Consider the following 23,844-nt stretch of genomic DNA (forward strand, 5'->3'; position numbering starts at 1 on the left):
CATGCATATATCTGGAATCCTGAGAGAATGCCTAACTGGGGTGGCCTGGGTCACTGATATGGTAGATCAATATAATAATGGCTCTCAACGAATCACACTTACCTCTGCCTACCCGTCTTGTAGTGTGATGTGGCTGCCCCTCCCTTCACAAGGTGGACTCTATTTTTCCACCACCTTGAGCTGGAGTTGGCCTTGCTTGTCTTGACCAGTGGAACGTGGCAGACTGGATGGCGTGTGGGCCCCAGAGCCTAGGCTTGAAGAAACTTTGCAGCTTCTGCTCTTGCCCTCCTGGAGCGCTGAGACCACCACACTGTAGGGCTGGACACCTGGAGGATCAGAGAGGTCACAGGGAGGAAAACTGAGGCTGCTCTGATGATAGTCAACACCCAATGCCAGATTTTGAGGGAGACCGTGTTGGATCTTCTAGGCCAGCCAAGCTTCCAGTTGAACGCAGACATGTGGATGAGCCCAGGTGAGACTAGTGACCTACCCAAATGGCCAACCCACAGAATCATAAGAAATTATAAATTGCTATTGTTTAAAGCCTCTAAGTTTGAGGTTGTTTTTTGCACAGTAATAGCTGAAACCATACCACCCCCTGGGTCTGGACAGAAGGGATCCGGTAGGGAAAGCCTCCAGAATGTCTTCTGGCTTCCACATTATGGGGGCTGCATACTTAGATTTTTCTGCCCCATCAATTCCTCACAGTCAGGGAGAAGGAGTTCTTTCAAATGCAAGCAAGGTGCTGTTTGGAAGAGAAAAATATATATACCTGACAGTTTGAAAATAACAAATATACACTGTTGTGCTTTTTGTGCTTCTTGTAAACAGAGCTGTGTAAACAGTCTGAGTACCTATCACATGTTGTCTTAGACTCATCCTTTGCAAATAAATACCACCAGGACAGGCTGATCTGAATTAAATAGACAGAGACTACAGCCTGTGCCATCTGCAGTCCTCCATTTCTTCTCTTGGCCCAATTTGAGAACAAACACATACACACCGAACCACAAGAGAACTACTGATTTAGAACAAATTAAATAAAGCAACATGTAGGATGTCAAGGCTGAGCGCTCCAAGACGGGACCCAGCACACCTACTCTGAGTGTGGAAGACGGGACTAGCCATGTGCTCCACCACTGAATACCCTCAGGTCAGAAGCAGGATTGGCATGACTTCCATTTATCGAGTAAATTCTAACTCGGTGATTCTCATCCAGAGGTGATTTTGCACCCCTAGGAGACATTTGACAGTGTCTGGAGACATTTTTGGTTGTCACCAAGTAGGCAGAGAGGGTAGTGCTACCAGCATCTAGTGGGTTGAGGCCTGGGATCCTGCTTAACATCCTACAATGCCCAGGGCATCCCTCCCACAACAAAGAATTATCTGGCTGAAAATACCAAGAGTGCTGAAGTTGAGAAACCCTGATTTAATAGAAATAGAATTGCCAGATAGAACAGAAGTCATAATCACATCTCTGGGCCTTACAATAATTATAGATAAGAACAAAGCCTCATTATTCAACATGGTGTTGTGTATAACACTCTACCATGTTCTAAAACCTTGCTGCCCACCCGCCATCCAACTCCTAGGTGTTTACCCAAGAGAACTGAAAACATACCTCCATGCAGAGATTTGCACATGAATGTTCACACCAGCATTATTCATAATAGCCCAAATGTGGACACAACCCAAAATCTGTTTACTGGTGGATGGATAAACAAAATGTGGTCTATCTGTACTCCATAGCCATCAAAAGGCACAAAGTACCGATACGTGCTACAGCATGGGCGAACCTCAAAAACATGCTTAGTGAAAGAAGCCAGATGCAAAAGATGTATGTTGTATGATTGCATTTATATTCAATGCCCAGACAAAGCAAATTACAAAGACAGACAGGAGAGGAGTGGTTGCCCGGGACTGGGGGTGGGAATAGGGATTAACTGAAAACGGGCCCAGGAGATCTCACTGGGGTGGTGAGAATGTTCTAAAATTGGGTTATGGTGATGACTGCACAACTCAATAAACTTACTAAAAGGTAGGAAACTGTACACTTAGAATGGATCAATTCATCTCTTGATGCCTCAGTTGCATCACCTGTAAAATTGAGCTAATATATAGCACTGAGTCAAAGGACTGTTGTAAGAAGTAAATGAAAGGCTGTGTAAAGTTAGAATAGTGCTTGGTTTATTAGCAGTGTTCTATATGCAATAGTAGCTATTATTTTCCAAGTATAAACACAAATGACTGACCCTTCTTGAATCTAAGTTCAAGCGGCATCAGAGATGCTATCCTTCCACATATTGGTGGCATCACCAGCCAATAGTCCTTTTGGGTCCTACTATTATATGGATTAGAGACATTATTTGTCCAAAGTTATGCCTGGAATGGGTTTGCTTTTGTACATTTAAGCCAACCTATAATTGAAAGAAATAAGAAGTTTCTCATGGAGGGCAATTTGGAGCTTATGGTCTGTAACAAAATACTCTTCTAAATAGACCCAATGAGTTTGGGCGACATTCTGGAAATTCATTCCTTCCTTTAAGCCATAAAGTCTCTCTGCCATGTTCTATTGACTATGGTTTTTAAAAAAAAAATCTGTCTCAATTCTGTGTCCTTAGGTGTGGGTAACTTTAAAAATATATTTTTGCTGATTACTCAAACAGTGCATGCTCATTATTAAAGAAATAAAACATGACCGAATTATGGTTTTTTTTGTTTTTTTTTTTTTGAGACAGGGTCCCACTCTGTTTCCCAGGCTGGAATGCAGTGGCATGGTCATAGCTCATTGCAGCCTTGAACTCCTGGGCTCAAGCAATCCTCCTGCCTCAGCCTCCCAAGTAGCATGCCACCACACCCAGCTAATGTTTTAACATTTTTTTTTTTTTTTGTAGAGATGTATTCTTGCTGTGTTGCCCAGACTATAACCTAAATGTGGCGAGGCTCCCAGGGAAGCCCCAGCTCTCATCCATCTACTTTGAGCCTACATTCGGCACTTAATTACAATCCCAAGAAACCAGGTCCTAGTCTGCTAGACAATACTAAGAGATATAGCATTTGTGGAAGATTTTTAAGTAGGGAGGAAGGGTTACAGTGCATACCACAATGCAAAACTTTACAGTAATTCCCTTTAAGCATCTTTGTTCTGCTAAAATTTCCTCTCTGAATGTCAGCCTCCTCACCTCCCTCTCCTCCCTCCTTCTCTGTCTCTGTATTCATTCCCCTTCACAACCTAAATTCCCTTCAATTCCCTAGAACAACTCAGTTCGAGCTCTCAACTTTCCCATCCCACTCAAAAAGGTAAAAGCTCAGTAGAAGGCTGAGCTTACTCTGGCCCTTTGTTAAAAAGAAAGCAGCTCAAAATCTACCAGTTATTTGTTAAGAATAGCTTGAGGTGGGTGCTGGACTGCCTCTCTTGGGCTTGGAAGACCCAACTGTGTGCTCATCTTCCAGTTGTGCATTTAGTGAAATCATGCTGATAGCTTGAAATTGGCTGTGGTTGGAGTATTTACACCACAGAAATAGGAAACTACAAATTAGGTCTTTTTTTTAAAAAAAAAAAAAACAACCTAAGAGCTAGTTCTTAAACATTTACCAACATACAACTGACCCACCCTGCAAGATACATATCAAAGCTTTTACTAAGCAAAAGTAGGTCTTGATCTGCAGAAGGTGGTGCCAGGGGCTGGGTTGGGAGATAATTCTGATGCCAAGAAAATAAGATTTTCTCCATATTGTTATATATGTAATGCATATAGAGAGTGTAATACTCATTTCTTTCCCTTCCCACAGCATGCATTTTCCCCAGACAACCACTGTTAAGTTTTATATATATTTCCCTCATTTTTTTCCAATTATTTATTACCAGGTCTTTGTTATTTGTTTGAGATGATGCTGTACATTCTGTTTATATCTTACTCCTTAAAAAAGTCTAACAAGGTATCTTGGAAATTGTTCTCTGTACACATAGAGTCACTTTTTAAAAATGGATACATAGCATTCAGCTATGTGATTACACTACAGTTAGTTTGACCAAGTCCCTATCAGTGGACATTTGGCTTTTTCATTTATTGTTATTATTATGTTAGGTAAAGTTTTTTTCTGTAGGGGAAATACATAGAGGAAGAATTGCTGGGACAAAGAGAAAAACATTTGTCATCTTCATAGATATTGCAAAATTGCCCTTAAAAAGGCTTGTGCCGAATTAGGTTTCCACCGACCATACATGAAAAATTTTTTAAAACTGATTTTCCTGGTAAGATGAAATGCTCCAACTGTTGTTGGCAGCCATAGCTGGGACTTAGCATGATGACTTGAGTGATTTCCTCATGAGCCTTTTCTCTTTCCCTGGTTCCTTTATTCATGTCATTCCCCCTACTGGAAATGCCTTTCCCATGTAAATACATCCCACCAGATTTACTACAAATCCCTTCTCTAGTCCAGCGGCTTTCAACTGGGGACATGTGGCAATATTTTGGTTGTGAGAACCAGAGGTAGAGGCTGGCTGCTGGCATCTAGTGGGTAGAGGCCAGGGATGCTGCTAAATATCCCGTAATGTGCCGGACAACACCTCACAAACAAAGAAATATCCAGCCCCAAATGGCAAAAGTGCTGAGGGTGAGAAACCCTGCAATAGCCAAGTTGATTTCTCTGTTCTCTGCACACTTGATGCTAACTGTCCATTCTTCAGTTTTGGCACTTAATCAATTGGTTTATCTTATTACTCACTCTCAGTGTCAGTTGAGATTCTTTTATTGGAAGTGATAGAAATTTCAACTTGAGGCCGGGCGCCGGTGGCTCATGTCTGTAATTCTAGCACTCTGGGTGGATCACTTGAGGTCAGGAGTTCAAGACCAGCCTGAGCAAGAGGGAGACTCTGTCTCTACAAAAAATAGAAAAATGAGCTGGGCTTGGTGGCACATGCCTGTAGTCTCAGCTACTTGGGAGGCTGAGACAGGAGGATCACCTGAGCCCAGGAATTTGAGGTTGCAGTGAGCTATGATCCACAGCACAGAACTCCAGCCAGGGTGACAGAGTGAGATTCTATCTCAAAACAAACACACACACAAAAAAAAAAAAAAGAAAAGAAAAGAAATTTGAATTTGAATAAATTTAAATATTAAAGTGAACTTATTGGCTCACATAACTAAGAGCTTCTGAGGTCATGTTGATTTCAAGTAAAGCTTGATCTAGTGACTCCAATGATATCAGTAAAGACCCAGTTTATTTCTAGTTCTTTTTTCCCTCTTAGATGTTATTTTCATTCTGAATTCCCCCTCTCCCACATACTTGTGGTGTCAAAATGGGTATAGCAGATCTAGTTTCGTGTCCTCAGATTGCATTGTCCACAGCTACAGAGCAGACACTAGCCACATATGGTTTTGATAACTGTGGCTAGTCTGAATTCAGAAGTGCTATAGGGGTAAAATACCCATCTCAGATTTCAAAGACTCGGTATGAAAAAAAAGAATGTAAAATATCTATTAATAATTTTTATACTCATTACACATTATCACATTGAAGTGACAATATTTTGGCTATATTGGGCTAAATAAAATATATTATTGAAATTAATTTTACCTTTTTATTTTTGCTTTTTAAAATGTGACTACTAGAAAATTAAAGTTTGTATATGAGGCTCACATATTTCTAACGGACAGCACTGGTAGAAGAGAAGAGACTCTTCTGGAACCTTTCTTGAGAGAGGGGACTTTTCCTTCTCAGAAACCACAGTAAACATCTCTTTATCTCCCATTGGCTTTGGTTGGGTTGCTGCCTCAATCATGAACCAATCACTGTAGGGAAAAAGTATGGGATAAATTGATTGGCTGACGGTGGATACAGGCCCATGTCTGGAGAAGGGTTTGGATCAATCCTGCCCAAAGTTTATGGTTGAGAAGATGTGGGAGGGTGGTGGGTGGGTTCACAAAGGACATTTGGGATTCCATTTCAGAAGGTAGGTAGGATAAGGGATATCTACTCTCAAGTCCTAGCTTATGCTCCCAGTTGTAGGTAATTAAAAAGATTTTTTGTTGGTCACACAAACAATGCATACTGATTATTTAAAACTTCAAGCATGGTAGATAAGAGCTGTCCACTATGCCTTTGAGGTTTGTACTCCCTCACTCTCTCTTGGATAAGACTGTAGAGAAGTTTTCATCTGGATTGTAAATATCTTGAGTGCCATGCCTCATTTATTCTTTGTGTCACCACTCATGTCAGACAATGTGCTTTGACTCATGGAGGGACCTCCACATTTCCACGCTTATGTTCCCAGAGACAGGTATTAATATATCCACACTGGAGAGTATCCAAGCAGTGTTCCCGGTAGAGTAGCAGTGTGGATTCTTGGTTCACGTCCTTGTGTGAGCCCCTCTGCTTGCCTGATCAGGACTTGTGACTTGCTTTTAAGCAGAATATGGCAAAGGTGACAGGTTGTCACTTCTGTTACTGTGTTACATAAGATGATCGTGTCTGACTTGCCGAGAGATTCTCTCCCCTGCTGGCTTTGAGCAAGCAACCTGCCGTCGTATGAGCTGCTCTCTGGATGGGGCCACGTGGCAAGGAAATGAGGAAAGCCTCCCCTGATGGTCCGCAAGAAACCACAGCTATAGCAGCCACGTGGGCTCAAAAGCAGATCCTTCCCCAGTCGAACCTTGATATGAGACCACTACCCTGGCCAAGACTTTGCAGCTTTGCAGAGCACTCAGTGAAGCTGTGCCTGAACTCCAGTCCCACAGACACTGTGAGATAATAAACACAAGTTGTTTTATGCGGCTAAGTTGGTGGCAATGATGTTACACAGCAATAGATAACACAGACAGATCCAAGTGCTATGCTCCATTCAATTTGTAGCAGGCATTCGGCAGCAACTTACAGGGTTGCTCTCATTTTATTGACTTGCATCAGTGAACAGAGAGACGCTGTCGTAGCTCAGAAAACAGAAGACTGCCTCTGTAAGTTATCAGGGATAGGCCCCAAGTTCTGTCATTGATTGACTGTAATAATGATTTCCAGTAAATCTTAAATCGTGATGACTTCTTGTTCCTTGAAAAATCTTAGTCATACAGAGTGAAAAACTGAGTGGAGAATCTCAGATGTGTTACCTTTTTTTTTTTTTTAATTGCTAGAAATGGTTTTTACTTGGCAAAGGAAAGGAAGCTGGGAATTATGTTCTCGGAGGGACAAAACCTTTATTTTCAAAGGCTGCTCTCTAGACCCTGGTAATGGTCTAACAGAGAGAAAACTACCTTGGAAGAGCAATCATCTTTAAACCACACCACCCCTGAAGGAGAAATTTCAGTTCTAAAAATACGCCACCAAGCACACCAATTGAAAGAGAAATGCCTAATGCTTGTGGAAAATCTTTATGCCCAGAGAAATTGGTCACATTAAGGCGCCGTCTTGCTTTTATCCTCAGTGAACACAAAGTGTGTTGATGCATCGATCCATTGTTCTCTCTTTTCGAGAGTTTTATCTTAAATAAAAGTGAACCGTGGGAGTTCACAAAATCAACTCATTGCCATTCTCTTATTTCCTGTTTAGGATGTACTAGAATCTTCGACCTAATATTTGCATATTTCTTCTCTTAAATTTCTAGAATTTATTTTGGTTTATAGGTGGCCTGTGTTTTTATGCCACAAAATAATATATGCTTGGAGACCTTCATGATATAAGGAGCATTTTAAAGGAGTTTGAGTCTCTCGCTTGCCTTTTGTAACAGGACAGTTCCGGAGGAGGCAGCAGGACTCAAAGCTAAGAATAAAAAAAGCATCAGGGACTCCATGTTCCAAAGAGAGAAGAAAACAGTTGAGGTCCCCCTCTTTTATTAAGAAGGAACCAAACTACTTTGCTTTCCACAAACTCACGCTATCCCAACTGGTATCCCAGGCTGTATGTTGGGGGAGGAATGGGACAAGCAAAGGCTAGGACTGGTCCTCCTCCTCCCTGTGGGATACCTGTCTTAGAGATGGAGGGTGCCTGCCAGAAGGGACACCTAGAAGCATCTCATTCCCAGGGTGGTCAGGGTGCCCGCCTCCTTGGGCTACAGAATTGTCAATGGACTCTCTGGGTTTATGCTTTCTTTCTTAGCTGGTCTCATGCATTTATTCTTCCCAAAGAATTTTATTTTCAGTTCTTATGTCTCTGCTGCACCTGTCCCCCATCCCTAAAGTTGGGATTTTTTTTGAATACTATTTCAATTTGACTCGCATTTCATTTTTTTCCAACTTATTGAGGCATAATTTACATACAAGAAAACATATCATTTTAGGGATACAGTTAGATGAGTTTTGACAAATGTATACACTGTGTAATTGCCAGTGTAATTAAGGTAGAGAACATTCTCTTTAGCCCCCAAAAGGTCTTTCATGTCCTTTTGCAATCAATCCTCACGCTCATCTCCAACTCCAGCTGCTTTAACTTTTTTCCCCTTTCTAGAATTTTCTATAAATGGAATTGTATAGTATGCATTCTTTTGTATCTGGCTTCTTTCAGATACATTTGTATCAGCATAATGGTTTTGAGATTTATTTATGTAGTTGCTTGTATCAGTAGTGCATTCCTTCTTATTACTGAGTAGATTTCTACTGTATGGATGGACCACAATTTATTTATCTTGCTTTTCATTTTTGTGTTAATCTGGCAAGAAAAGGAATTCTTACAACAGTGATGCTTCTTATCTAGGAACAAGCCATACCTCTCCATTCTCTTACTCAAGTCTCATTTTTATGTCTGTAGTCAAGCTTTATAGATTTCTTTATGTGGCCCCCTGCTCTTGCTGCATTTATTTCTAGGAACTTGCTAGTTTATTGTTACTGGACAAGAATCATTTCTCCTTAACACTAGCTCAATGGCTGTTGCTGGTATAATGGAAAGCTATTGATTTTTTTTGTGTGTGTGTGTACATCGATCTTACATTGGGCTATCATTTGGAATGCTTGTTGGTTCTAATAATTTTTTAGTTCAACCGCTTGGGTTTTTTAGGTTTACAGCTCCCATTACTTGTAAAAAAATGATAACATAATCTCCTCTTCTAAGAGTGATACCTATTCTCTTTTCTTATAGTTGGGATCTCTGAGGAAAGGGAGAAAAATGGGAGAGAGATGGTTGGGGTGCAGGAGTGGAGAGGCAGAGGGAGGGGGCAAAATGAAGCAGCCTGAACTCCTTATGTTCTAGAATCTTCCTTCTAGAAGCAAAAGTCAATTAAGTGGACCCTTTGGAATTTAGCTGGGGGTATGAGCTGAGGGAAGGGCAGTTGGAAAAGTCCAACAAGAGTTCATTTTCTATGTCAGAAAATTGCACAGGATGTGTCCCTTTCCCCTAATTTCTTATCTCTGCCCCAAACATGAAAGGAGCTTTAAAGGGAGTGGGGAGGAGCAGCAGGAAAGAGCAGACCACTCCCCACAGACCACTCTCCTTCCGCACTCCAGAGCTCAACTTCCTGGCGGGACCTGGGGGAGATGATGCACAAGATGACACTACAAAGGACTTCAGGAAAACTGAAGACACCTGAGAACGAAGGGGTTTGCTAGGGATGTCTTTAAAGGGTGGAAAAGAAAGATTCAATAGGGAGTGATTGAAGGAAGAGACTGGCAGAAAATGAAATCGTTTCTTTTTTGGACAGAATATTCAACAAAACCAGTTGCATTTAAAATGTCAGCTGCACTTGTATTATTCCTATTTTGGGAAGTGTGCAATTAAGAGGAGCCTGGAGAATGCATTGCCATTTGGGGTGAAAGCCCATCCATATAATCTTTGCAGAAGCAGCCCTTTCTGAGTCAGCCTTGGATCTTGCCTTTCATGGCGCTACCAGTTGGGCGTCACCAGGTAAATAAAATATATCAAGGTCTCTGTTAGGATGGACACGAGTGAAAATGGGGGCTCCCCTGCAGTTATTCTCTTGCGCCACTAGATAGCGCTTCTGCTTCGATGAGGCAAAATGCTAAAGCAAGCGATGGTGGTTTAGAGATAACGAAACCACTAACGGAAGTAATTTTGAAGGCAGGACCCTAAATGCTATTGGAAAAGAAGTACAGGTGATCATTAGGCAGTGTGGAATAAGTGTGATCTGGAGACATGCTTGCATTTCATATGAAAAATTTCTACTGCTAAACAAGGAAATTACAAATAAATAGGCACAATGAGATGCCAATGCATACCCATTAGGATGTCTATTACATAGTTTTTTAAAAATGGAAAATAACAAGTCTTGGTTAGTAGGTGGAGAAATTGGAGCCCTGATTCACTGCTGGTGGGAATTTGAAATGGTGCAGCCACTTTGCAAAAACAGTTTGGTGGTTCTTCAAAAAGTGAAGCATAAAATTGCCATACGATCAGCAATTCTGCTCCTAGGCATATATACGCCCCAAAGAATTGAATGCAGGGACTCAAACAGATATTTGTACCCCGGGGTTCATTCAAAAGGTGGAAACAACCTAAGTGTCTATCAACAGATGAATGGATAAACAAAATGCAGTATATACATACAATGGAATATTATTCAGTCATAAAATGGAATGAAGTTCTGATACATGTTATAACATGGATGAATAATTTTTTTTTTATTTCAGCATATTATGGGGGTACAAAAGTTTAGGTTACATATATTGCCCTTGATCCTCCCTCCCCCTGAATCAGAGCTTCAAGCATGTCCATCCCTTAGACGGTGCGCATCAGACTCATTATGTATGTATACACCCACCCCCTTCCCCCCCCATCTGCCTGACACCCGATTAATGTTATTCCTAAATGTGCTTTTAGGTGATGATCAGTGAAACCAATTTGATGGTGAGTACATGTGGTGCTTATTTTTCCATTCTTGGGATACTTCACTTAGTAGAATGGGTTCCAGCTCTATCCAGGAAAATACAAGAGGTGCTATATCACCATTGTTTTTATGGCTGAGTAGGACTCCATGGTACACATATACCACATTTTATAAATCCACTCATGTATTGATGGGCACTTGGGTTGTTTCCACATCATTGCAACTGTAATTTGTGCTGCTATAAACATTAGAGTGCAGATGTCTTTTTTGTAGAATGTCTTTTGTTCTTTTGGGTAGATGGCCAATAATGGGATTGCTGGATCAAATGGTAGGTCTACTTGTATCTGTTTAAAGTATCTCCATATTGCTTTCCACAGAGGTTGCACTAGTTTGCAGTCCTACCAGCAGTGTATGAGTGTTCCTATCTCTTTGCAATGGATGAATCTTGAAAACATGCTAAGTGAAATAAGCCAGACACAAAAGAATACTGTATGATGTGATTCCACTTACATGAGTTACCTAAAACAGGCAAAGTTATAGAGACAGAAAGTATGATAGAGGTTAAGAAAGTAGAACAGAGGTTAGGAAAGTAGAGTAGAGGTTGCTGGGGACTGGGAAGAGGGGGAAGGTGGGGTACTACTGTTTAGTGGGTACAGAGTTTGTTTGGGACAATGAAAATATTCTGGAAATGGGTAGTGGTCATGATTGTACTACATTGTGAATGCATTTAATGCCACTGAATTGTATACACTTAAAAATAGTTAAAATGGAAAAAATTATGTTATGTATATTTTACCATGATAAAAATAAATAAATAAAGCTATGCCCTCTGGTATCCATTCTTGGCCAAGAAACCTGCCCCTTATATTTTATTAGCTAACTTAGAGTTGGAGTTAACAGCCTATGACCAGAAATACAAATGGCTTTTAAACATGTGAAAAGATACTCTACTAAAACTTTACTGACATAGCAATTTTTCATCTATCATATTAGCAAAGACAACACATTTTTTTCTTTTCTTTAACTGTTTATCTTTTTGTTATTGTTGTTTTGAGACAGAGTCTTGCTCTGTCACCTGAGCTAGAGTGCAGTGGCATCAGTCTAGCTCACAGCAACCTCAAACTCCTGGGCTCAAGTGATCCTGCTGCCTCAGCCTCCCAAGTAGCTGTGACTACAGGCACAAGCCACCATGCCTGGCTAATTTTTCTGTTTTTAGTAGAGATGGGGTCTCACTCTTGCTCAGGCTGGTCTTGAACTCCTGACCTCAAGCGATCCTCCTGCCACAGCCTCCCAGAGTGGTAGGGTTACAGGCATGAGCCACTGCGCCTGGCCGACAACACATTTTAATAACACACTGTGTTGGGGAAAGTGAATAAAAGGCATTCTCATACAACTCTAGTAGGACTGTAAAATAGTACAGCCACTCTGGGGGTCAATTTAATATCATCAAACTAAAACAGACACTAAACAGACACTTTGACCCAGCCAAATTTTTAAACACATGATTAAGGATTTTGAGATGGGGAGATTGCCCTGGAAATCGCTAAAAGCAATCACATATATTCTTTTAAGAGGGAGGCAGAGGGTGATTAGACAACATACAGAGAAGCAGGTGATGTGAAGACATAGCAGAGATTTGAAGATGCTAGCCTTGAAGATTGGAGTGATGCAGCCACAAGCCAAGGAATACTGGCAGCCACAATAGTAGGCACTCAAAAAATGTTTATCAGGCTGGACACGGTGGCTCATGCCTGTAATCCTAGCACTCTGGGAGGCCGAGGCAGGAGGACCACTTGAGGTCAAGAGTTCAAGACCAGCCTGAGCAAGAGCGAGACCCCGTCTCTACCAAAAATAGAAAAAAATAGCCAGGCATGGTGGTGCTCACCTGTAGTGCCAGCTACTCGAGAGGCTGAGGCAAGAAGATTGCTTGAGCCCAGGAGTTTAAGGTTGCAGTGAGCTAGGCTGATGCCACTGTCACATTAGCTCAGGTGACAGAGCAAGACTCTGTCTCCAAAAAAAAAAAAAAAAAGTTTGTTGAGTGAGTGAACGAATGAATGAATGGAGTCTGATGAGGTCTTCCTATTCCTTCCACTAAAGAAATAATCAAATTACTTTAATCCCTTTATTTTCTATTTGTCTCTTGAATGAGTTTTTAAATCCTTTTTCTTTTTTTAAATGTCAATAGATTCAGCAGGTACACTTGGAGTTTTGTTACAGGGATATATTGTATGATGGTAAAGTGTGGGGTTTTAGTACATCCTTGAATGACTTTTATTGGTATCTTTCAGTGTCCTCTCATTCTTCCCCCAGCATGGCTGCTTCTAGATCTTTATTCCAAGTCCTGATTTAAACCCATCATACAATTCCTACAAGTAAAACTTACAGCAGAGTGGCTTTTATACCTTTGGATTAGCATTTTACTGAACACATAGGTGCATTGATTCATTTATTCACACATTAATTCAGAGAACACGAATTTATTGAAGGCCTACTAAAGCCCAGGCACTGTGTAAGATACTGAGGATTGTTTCCCAGAGCAGGGTGGGCGTGAGTCTTGCTCTCGTGCAGCAAGAGTAGGTGGGCTTAGGAGAGAGACCTAAAAGTTTAATATTAGATTGACAAGAAGGGTAGAGAGTCAATTTCATAAAAAAGTTACTATTATGTATAGACCTAAGGTAAACCCAAATGAAATATATGGAGTATATTTAATCATATTCCCAGGACAAAGAATTTGTCTTCTTGGGGCTCAGCCAAGGTATGAGACACAGTTTATAATAATCAAACACTTTTCATCAATTTTGAGAGATTGACATTCATCTAGTCTCTTTCTAGCATAGTTTTCCAGTCCAACGTCAGTAATAATTATGTTAAGTATCCACAGAGAGGGCAACTGGACCACTATAGGGATTTGATGACTTTTGTTTTTGTAGTTGTCCTCAGAGAACAGTTGATGTGAGTCAGGTGCGTATTATAAATGGATTGGGGATTATAAAACACTCCTGAAGTCAGTGGGCTGAAGGATTAGAGGGATGTTTTTACAATTTGTAACATTTTCAAAGAAACACAATTAACGGACATGCCCCACTGTTGCAGAAAAATTGTCTGGAATCAAATGGCAGGGAGGCTAATTGCCATTTAATTGAGTTTTGTAAATTTCGCTTCCTGCTAAAAGCTTTGTCTAAGAAGGGAAAAAAAAAAAACAGCATAGAGAGGAAATCATTCATTCCTTCAAATTTGGAGAAAACATTCAGAAAGCAATGGGCTCAGAGTGAAAGTTCTAATAATCAATTACAATTGTGATAACATTTAAAATCCTGAAAATGTATTTTGGTTAGTTTGCGAGCTCTGCTGCTTTAAGTAAAGTATATTTCATGTGTTCATTGGGAATTTTCACATCATGTGGTTATAATAAGTGGTTCTCAATCTAGGGCAATTTCATCCCTGAGGAGGCATTTGGCATTATCTTGGAGACATCTTTGGTCGTCACAGCTGGGGTGTGTGTGCTCATGGGTAGAGGCCAGGGACACGGCAATGTACAGGACAGAGTCTCCACAACAAAGAATCATCCATCCCCAAATGTCAATAGTGCCAAGGACGAGAAACGCTGAGTTACAATGATGTTTTGCATTTATATACTGGCTTTAGAGTATTTCTTTTACTTTATTTTTCAGGAACAAACTCTCACTACGTTGCCCAGGTTGACCTTGAACTTCTGCACTGCCCCCACCTCTGCCTCTCAACTAGCCGGGACTACAGGTATGTTCCACTGTGCCTGGCAAATTTTCCTTTTACATTTAAAAAATTGAGATATAATTCACATACTGTAAAGATCACTCTCTAAAAGTGTACAATTCAGTGGTTTTTAAGCTATTTACAAAGTTGTCCAACCATCATCACTACCTCATTCCAGAGAATTACCATCACCCCCAAAAGAAACGCTGCATACACCTGTTAGAATGGACAAAATCCAGAACACGGACAGCACCAAGCGCTGGAAAGAATATGGAGTGACAGGAGCTCTCATTCATTTCTGGCAGGAATGCAAAATGGTACAGCCACTTTGGAAGACAGTTTGGTGGTTTCTTACAAAACTAAACATATTCTCACCATTTCATCCAGCAATCACGTTTCTTGGTATTTACCCAAAAGAGCTGAAAATTTATGTCCACACAAAAACCTGCAAATGTATGTCTATAACAGTTTTATTCACAATTGCTAAAACTTGAAACAATTAAGAAGTACTTCAGACCAGCCTGCTCCATATAGCAAGGTCCTATCTCTACCAAAAAAAGAAAAAAAAAATTAGCTGGGTGTGGTGGCACATGCCTGTAGTTCCAGCTGCTTGGGAGGCTGAGGCAGGAGGATTGCCTGAGCTCAGGAGTTGGAGGCTGCAGTGAGCTGTGATCGTGCCACTGTACTCCGGCCTGGATGAAAGAGTGAGAGACCCTGTCTCTAAAAAAACAAAACAAAACAAAAACAAAAACAAAAACAAAAAACGAGAAGTACTTCGGGCAAATGGATCAAGACACTCTGGTGCATCCAGACAATGAAATATTATTTAGTGCTAAAAAGAAATGAGCTATGAAGCCATGAAAGGACATGGAGGAAACTTACAATGCATATTACTAAGCTAAAGAAGCCAATCCGAAGGGATTATACACTGTACAATTCCAACCATATGCCATTCTGGAAAAGGCAAAACTATGGAGATGGTAAAAATATCAGTGGGTGGACGGGGCTGGGGGAAGGGAAGGATGACTAGGCAGAGCACAAAGGGTTTTTAGGGCAATGAAAATATTTTGTAGGATACTATAATGCTGAATACATGTCTTTATACACCCATCCAAAACTACAGAAAACCACAATACCAAGAGTGAGCCCTAATGTAAACTATGAATCTCGAGAGCTATTAACGTTTCAATTTGTCAATTGTATAGTAACAAATGTACCACTCTGGTGAGGGAAGTTGATAATGAGGGAGGCTGTGCACGTGTGGGGGCAGGGGGTAGAATGAATATCTCTGTATCTTCCTCTCAATTTTGCTGTGAACCTAAAAGTTCTCTTAAAAAAATAAGGTCTGAAAACAAAAACAAAAACCACAATGTGATATCACTACACACCTATTGAAATGTCTAAAATAAAAAATACTGACAATACAAAAGAAAAAAAGAAAGAAACTTTGTACCCTTCCGTAGTTACTTCTATTCCTTCCTCTCCCTAGCCCCTGGCAGCCAGTAATCCACTTTTTGTCTCTATGGATTTACGTATTCTAGATTTCATGTAAATGGAATCTTACAATATGTGCTTTTGCATCCGCATTCTTTCACTAAGCATAATGTTTTTGAGGTTCATTCACATCAAAGCATGTATTAGTGGCTCGTTCCTTTTTCTGGACAAATAATATTCCATTGCAAGGGTATACCACCTTTTGTTTATTCATTCATCTGTTGATGGACATTTAAGTAGTTTCCACTTTTTGGCTATTGGCAGTTACGCTGTCAGGAACATTTATGTACATGTTTTTGTGTAGATATATGTTTTCACTTCTTTGGGGCATATACCTAGGGGTGAAATTGTTGAGTCACATGGTTACTCTGTTTAATTTTTTGAGAAACTGCCAAACTGTTTTGCAAAGTGACTATATTATTTTTCATTCCCACCAGCCATTTAGGACAGATCAATTTTCTTACATCCTCACCAACACTTGCTACTGTCTGTCTGTTTGATTACAGATATCCTAGGGGATATGAAGTGTTCCTGTGGTTTTGATTTGCATTTTCCTGATGACTCATGTTGTTGAGCACCTTTTCATGTGCTTATTGACTATTTGCATATCTCCTTGGAGAAATGTCTATTCAAATCTTTTGCTTATTTTTAAATTGGATTATTTGCCTTTATATTGTCGAATTGTAAGAATTCTTTATACATTCTGGCTACTGGTCTCTTATCAGATGTGTGATTTAAAAATACTTTCTCCCATTCTGTGAGTTGCTGGCTTTGGATTTTGTAAAGAATCTCCACATCTCTTAGCTCTTCAATCTCAGTGTAGCTAGGTGCAAATTTAGGCTCAAAGAGGTTAAATGATGAGTGTAGAATCAGAAGTTAGTTCATTAGTGAATTCAATAAACTTTAATTGAGAGTCTACAAAGGTGATTGTTGGTAGGCTAGAAAGAAGTAAGAATAAATGTCTAGAATTTGATTTCCATTTGAGTTTAAAACCTCTGCTTAATAGAACGTCATTGGAGTGAGAGAAAGGGAGAGGAAAGAAGAGGAAAGGAGGGAAGAGGTGACAAAGCACCATGCTTGTGTGTAAAGCTTGGGAATCTCTTTCTTTTGTATATTTCTCTTTGCTTGAGGCTCCTAAGATGAAAACATGAAACATTTATCTTAAGATTCAGTCCTTATTTAAGCTGAGCATAACCCAGGCCTCCTTGTTTCTTTCTATTCAATTACTTGGCCATCACCCTCTTTGGTTTCATCGTGGGGATCACAGAACAAGACCTGGAAGGGCCATTCTGAGGTCTTTAGGTAACTTGGCCTCTCAGCCTGCATGAGAGTGGGTCCTCCCCACAGGGCAGACTGTTGTTAACATAACAAAGACTGATGATGAAGTCAGTTTGCCAGTTTAGCAAATTACAATGAAAAACACACTTGACATTTGGTTAGTGGTATATCTGCTCTCTCGTGGCAAGTGGTTCCTGATGTTGGCTGCCCATTGGGGTCACTTGGGGAGCTTGACCAACTCCTAGTGCCCAGGCTTGACCTGGGAACAATGAAATGAGCATCTCCAAGGGTGGGGCCCAGGCATTAGTATTTTTTAATGCTCCTCATGTGATCCCAATATGCATGCAAATTTGTGAACTACTGCTCCAGGAATGCCCATAGGAGAAACCAAATTGTAATCAAATGGGCATGGAGTTAGATTTCATCATTTAGTCCACAGACATTTATAAGCATCTATTGTGTGCCAGGTGCTGGGACAAACATAACTAGAAATTAGTACAGTTTAGTGGTTACCACAATGGGCCTTAGAATGAAAGAGCCACTTCAATTCTTGGTTCCACCACTTACTAGGGTGTGACTTAATTTCTCTAAGCTTAAATTTCTCTACTAGTAATAGCGCCTACCTGAGGGGCTTGCTTGAGAATTATGTAAGATGATGCAGTCTCCCAAATTTCAAGAATTTTTTTTTAGTTATACCCATGTACCACCTGTACTACAGCTTACTTAGCATTTTCTTTACTAGCTTTTTCTTCTTAAATATCTCCTTTAGTATCACCCCAAGTGATATTGTCTATGAAATACCTGGTTTGATGGACTAGCTCTACTTGCTTACACACAATAAAATATATAATTTAAAAAATAAATGACGTTGGCACACCACCTGAAAGTGTCTCTCACACCAGTGTTGGGTACACATCTTTGGGATACAGGGAATACTAGCGCTCGCACCTAGAAAGCACTCAGCTAATGGTAGTTATTCTCATTATATAGAAGTTTCTTATAGATAAAATGGCTTGAGGAACTCTTCCTTGCCAAGGGGACCAGAATAACTTTGTTTCTTTATATCTAGAATGGAGTTAGCATCTCGATTCTTAATGTTCTACTGACTCTAATTTGAGTCTTGCAGTCATTCCTCCTATCCTTTTCAGGTGCCTTGGAGTATCTGTTTCTGCCATATCCCAGTTGAATGCTCTAAGCCTGTGGTCCCCAACTACCAGGCTGTGGATGGGTAGTGGTCTGTGCCCAGTTAGGACCCAGGTGCACAGCAAGAGATGAGCAGCAGGTGAGCCAGTGAAGCTTCATTTGTATTTACAACTTCCCATTGCTGGCACCACTGCCTGAGCTCCGCCTCCTATCAGATTAGCAGCAGCATTAGATATAAGAGCTCGAACCCTACTGTAAACTGTGCATGCGTGGGTCTAGGGTGCGTGCTCCTTATGAGAATCTAATGCCTGATGCTCTGAGGTGGAGCCGAGGTGGTGGTGCTAGTGCTGGGGAGCAGCTGCAAATACAGATTACCATTGGCAGAGAGATTTGACTGCATAGAGACCATAATAAATCACTGTCTCCCATCACCCCCAGATGGGACCATCTAGTTGCAGGAAAACAAGCTCAGGGCTCCGACTGATTCTGCATGTCGGATTGTATAATTGTTGTATACATTCCCCATAGTGAGTTGTATAATTATTTTATTATACATTACAATAATGATAGAAATAAAGTGCACAATGAATGTAATGCACTTGAATTATCCTGAAACCATCCCTCTGCCTCCCTCCCAAGGAAAAATTGTCTTCCATGAAAATGGTCCCTGGTGCCAAAAAGGTTGGGGACTACTACTCTAAGGGCAATCACGTTTCCTTTATTTTCAAATTTCAGGCAGGGGAGTTGGCTGTCACATACCACTTGCCCTCCACTTGGTTGTCACAGCCCTCTGTACCCTCCACAGCCACAGGGACTTATTACAGTTTTCCACAATTGTTTTCCTACAGCTCCATTTGCCCAACTTGACTTTTCAGCAACTGACAAGGAGGGTGTCTTTTTCATTTTGGTATCCCCAGTGCTTGATACAATGAATGAGTGAATGCAAGAATGTTATACTGTCCTTTATCGGGACTCAGTTATGATGGAGCTCTTCCATAATTACCATCACAATGATCATCGTGAATTCATGTTTAGGCGTTTAGCAAATAACTGGTCATTGATTCACTTTGTGCAAGAACAAACATAAGGTCTCAGGTTTCTTGTCAGTTTAGTTTTTTTTTTAAGACAGAGTCTTGCTCTGTTGCCCTGGGCAGAGTGCAGTGGAGTCATCTTAGCTCACTGCAACCTCAAACTCTTGGGCTCAAGCGATCCTCCTGCCTCAGCCTCCTGAGTAGCTGGGACTATAGGCACACACCACAGTGCCTGGCTAATTTTTCTATTTTTAGCAGAGACAGGGTCTCACTCTTGCTCAGACTGGTCTCAGACTCGTGAGCTCAAGCGATCCTCCTGCCTTGGCCTCCCAGAGTGCTAGGATTACAGGTGTGAGTCAGTCTAGTTTTAATGACAGTTTATTCTGTTTGGCAGCATTTTAACACTTTAGTCTTGGCACAACCACTGTTGGTCCCTTATCCTCTTTCCCCAAAAACTTTCTGTGCAGTTACTACTCCTGAAAGAAAATTGTTAGAGTTAATGTGGCTTTTGCTTTGTGTTTCTTTATTTAATTTGTTGCTTATTCCTTGTCCTGTTTCACAAAGGTTTTACAGAGGCTGGTAATTGTTCTCATGGGAAATTATTAATAGTAGGCTATCTAGGCAGCACAAAACGGTGCTGCTAACATTGGATTCTAATTTAGGATGAACACGTTCCAAAGTTCTGGTAAAGACTTCTATTTGTGATACCTGGAAACTAACATATTTGGCTGGAAGAGAAAAATAAGCAGAAGTATTGACTAGATCAACAGTCACAGCTTTTCTGAGATTCTTTATATTAAATCAACAGCTGGCTTCAACATTCTACAATCTACGTCCCATCTCCCCTCACGTTGCTATCCCCAAACCTCTTCATGTCATTAGATGCACTTCTTATTCTTATACATTTTTTGGGCACTGGGTTAGTCCTTGCAACATGACAAAAGTAGAAGCTGGATAATATCTTATTCCTTTTAAGAAGCAGGTTTTGTGTCGAAGAAAGGATTTTGGAGTCAGTCCAGGATTTCCAAACCCAGCTCCACCACCTAAAGCTGCAAGACCCACGATGATTTTTCTTTTTTTGTTCACACCTCCTTACCTATAGAAGGACCCCACGATTACTCACTCTACTTCTCTCAGGTTCAGTTTTCCCACCTGTAAAATGTAAATTATAGTTCCTCTGTCCCAGGGCTGTGGGAAGGATTAAGTGAGAAAAGGTATTTGATAAATAGGGGGCTTGATAAATAGTAGTGATCATTAGTGTCTGGGAAAAAGAAGTAAGTTATGTTTGGGAACAAAGAAAGTGTATTAAGCAAGTTTGTAGCTTTGGTTTTGTGCTGATGTTTGTATACGTGTGTGTGATAACACATCTGTAGTTCTATCTAGTGTACGGTTTAGGAGCATATGGAAAGGACTGTCTCTTTCTTTTACAATTTTTTACATACATGAATAGAACACATAAACATACACATAATTTAATTATTATAAAGTAATATCCATATTATTGCCACCAAGGTTAAGAAATAGATCATAACAGCATCCTTACACCCTGAAAAACCTGCATCCTAACCCCAGGTAACTACAAAAGCCAGGAGACTTTTGCTTTCTTTATGGTTTTACCACTTGTATGTACATCACTCCCTAAACAACATTGCTTTGTTTTGCCTGCTTTTGAAATTTATATTAGTGGAATCATACTTTGTCTTGCTTCCTTCACTGGGCAGCGTTTTGAGACTCATTATGGTTAGCTGTAGTTTATTGCTTTCCATTGCTGTATGAAAACACTGCAATAGGAAATTTTATCCTTTCTACTGCTGATGGGCGTTTGGGTTGCTTCCAGCTTTTTGCCATTATGTTTTACAACACTATTTTGTATTGCGTATTCTTGTACATGTCTCCCGGTGTACTTAATTAAGAGTTTCTCTAAGGTAGAGAAACTCATTCCAGGAGTAGTCATAGAATGCACAAATCTTCAATGTTAGCAAATGGTGCCAAATCCTTTCTCAAAGAGACTGTACCAGTTTACACTGCCATCAGCTATGTACCGTATGCGTGTAGCGCCACATCTTCCCAAACACTGTCAAATCGTTTTTTTTCAGCCCCTAATCAAAACATTTGCTGCTTCAGCTGTGGCAGAGAACCAGTTGGTTTTCCAAAGTAACGAGTACTTCTACTTCAGTCACGTGAGAGGGACAAAAAGACCAGAAGGAGCGATGTGGCTGCCTTCCTCCTCGCAGGTGGCTGAGCGCAGGGGACAGCGCCCCGGCGACCTCCTCAGGGATCCTAGGCAAACAGACGCGTCCCCAAACACTGCATCCTGCGTAACCGCCAATTTCAAACTTCCAAGACCTGCCCTGCCGGGTTTGCCCTTCCCTTTTTCCTATTGGTCGCGAGTCAAAGGAAGAAACAATTTGATTGGCTCTGCCCTTCACTTCCTCCGTCTCTTTAAGAACTTGGGCGGGGCCTGGCTGAGACGCGCATGTCCATCATAGGAACGGGAACGCTGATTGGCCCAGACTCAGCTGAGACCCGCCCACGCCGCTTCCCGGGTTCAAATGCGGCGGCGGGAGGCGCCGGGCGCAGCAGAGAGCGGACTGGTCGCGTCGGCGGAGCGTGAGTCTGGAGCCCGCACCCCCGGTTCTCCTCTACCCCTCTCTGCGAGGCCGGGGAAGGGCCGCCTCCACCCACACCAATCCCGGCTGTCCCCTCCGCCGCGGGGTGGGCGGCAATTCCACCCGCTAGGGCGGCGGGGGGGCAGAGAGGGTCTCCCGGGCTGGCTGTGCGCGCGCCCACCCTGCACGGGGCCGTAGGGGCCGCAGGGGCCGGGCGGGAGGGCGAGTTCCTCCGCTAGGCTGGGTGGAGTCCTTTCGGCTGTGCCTCCTGTCAGCGCTTCCTGCCTTATTCTGTCTAGTGGAGTCCTGCAGCTACTTGCTTTTTTGTGAACTTATCAATTTGCTTAACCTCCTTGCTTCAGTGTCTGCATACTCTCGGCGCCCAGCTTCTCACCTCCTTCCACTCTCTCCCCTGTCACTCTGCACCAGCCCCTCTGGCCTCCCTGTTATGGTTGGAGAGGCCAGGTCCTGCCTCAGGACTACTGCCTTGGCTGGTCCCTCTGCCAGAGGTACCTTTCTTTTCCCAGATAGCAGCAAGGCCTGCTGGTCACTCCCTTCGGGTCTCGGTTCAGATGTTACCTTCTCGGTGAAGTCTACTTTGACCACACTATGAAACATTGCACCGGCCCACTCCAAATGCCCTTTCCTTGCTCCTTTTTTCCCCCCCACCCCAAAGCGCTTACCACCTTCCAACCTACTATGTAGTTTGCTTATTTCAGTCATTTAGTTAATAACTACTTGTTCGCACCTGCTATGTGCCAGGCTATGTGTGTCCATGGGGACAAAAATCCCTGCCCTGTGGAGCTTACATTTTACATTCTAAGGGGGGGCGAATAATAAACACATTTATAAGTAAGAGAGTTTGTTAGGTAAGTGTATCACCTGTTACAGTGTGTTAAATTTGAGTTTTTAATCTCCATGACCAGACTGAGCTGCTTAGGACTAGAGCGACAGCTGATTTTCATCCCCCTGTTATCTTGAGGGAGATGAGGATCTCCCAAGCCTTTCCTGCTCAGAATGTCAGTACACACTTGACTTTTCCGCTATCCCTTCAGCACGGGGGGGAGAGATGTTGAAGTTCAAGTATGGAGCAAGGAATCTACTGGATGCTGGTGCCGTGGAACCCATTGCCAGCCGGGCCTCCAGGCTGAATCTTTTCTTCCAGGTAACTGGCTGCACTGCAACTTTGCTCACCTGTGTTTGTTTTCTTGGAACCTCCTTGTTCACCTTTGCTTTGATAATATTTTAGTACCGAGGCTAATATTGTAGGAGAAATCCTATTTGGAGTTTTATGTGCAGATTGTATTGGAAAAAAGAGCCACTGTGCAGACAGAAGTAGCTAGCTGAACTTGAACTTGCCCACGAAGGGAAATCTCTTTATATTTCTCACACTTTACACTTCCATACTAAAGTTTGTCCCCTTATTAAAGAAAGAAAAACAAGCAAACAAAGGCACTTTTAAAACCACAATTTCCGTAGGTATAATGCTATTGTTTTTCATTGAGAGAATATTTACTTTTTAAATTAAAAAAAATAGTTTTGATAAATACCACACCTGTGTAATCCAGATTCCTTTCAAGATATATGATATTTCCATTGCCCCAGAAGTGTTAAAACTTAATGTCATGAGATTATTTTCAAATCAGTTTCTAATTCTTGTTTCTGATGTTTATGGTATACTTGTGAAATATAAATCACTGTTTTACTTATGATTCCCAAGTCAGAGGGACAATATAGATAGTGGTGAAAATTTAGATTTGAATCCTGGTCCTTGTTAGCTGTGTTACTT

The 23,844-nt window shown here is 41.4% G+C and overlaps 1 protein-coding gene across 1 annotated transcript in view; it reads left to right on the forward strand.

Moving 5' to 3' along the window:
* Positions 1-22,038: 22,038 nt before the first annotated feature.
* CIT (citron rho-interacting serine/threonine kinase) overlaps positions 22,039-23,844 on the forward strand; it is a 159,415-nt gene continuing 157,609 nt past the window's right edge. The window contains exons 1-2 of the mRNA XM_045534695.1: positions 22,039-22,056; positions 23,111-23,220. Coding sequence (XP_045390651.1) covers positions 23,125-23,220 — 96 coding nt within the window. The 5' untranslated portion in view covers positions 22,039-22,056; positions 23,111-23,124. The remainder of the gene's footprint in view (positions 22,057-23,110; positions 23,221-23,844) is intronic.

Source organism: Lemur catta, chromosome 21 (assembly GCF_020740605.2).
Source record: "Lemur catta isolate mLemCat1 chromosome 21, mLemCat1.pri, whole genome shotgun sequence".
In the NCBI taxonomy this organism is placed as follows: domain Eukaryota; kingdom Metazoa; phylum Chordata; class Mammalia; order Primates; family Lemuridae; genus Lemur; species Lemur catta.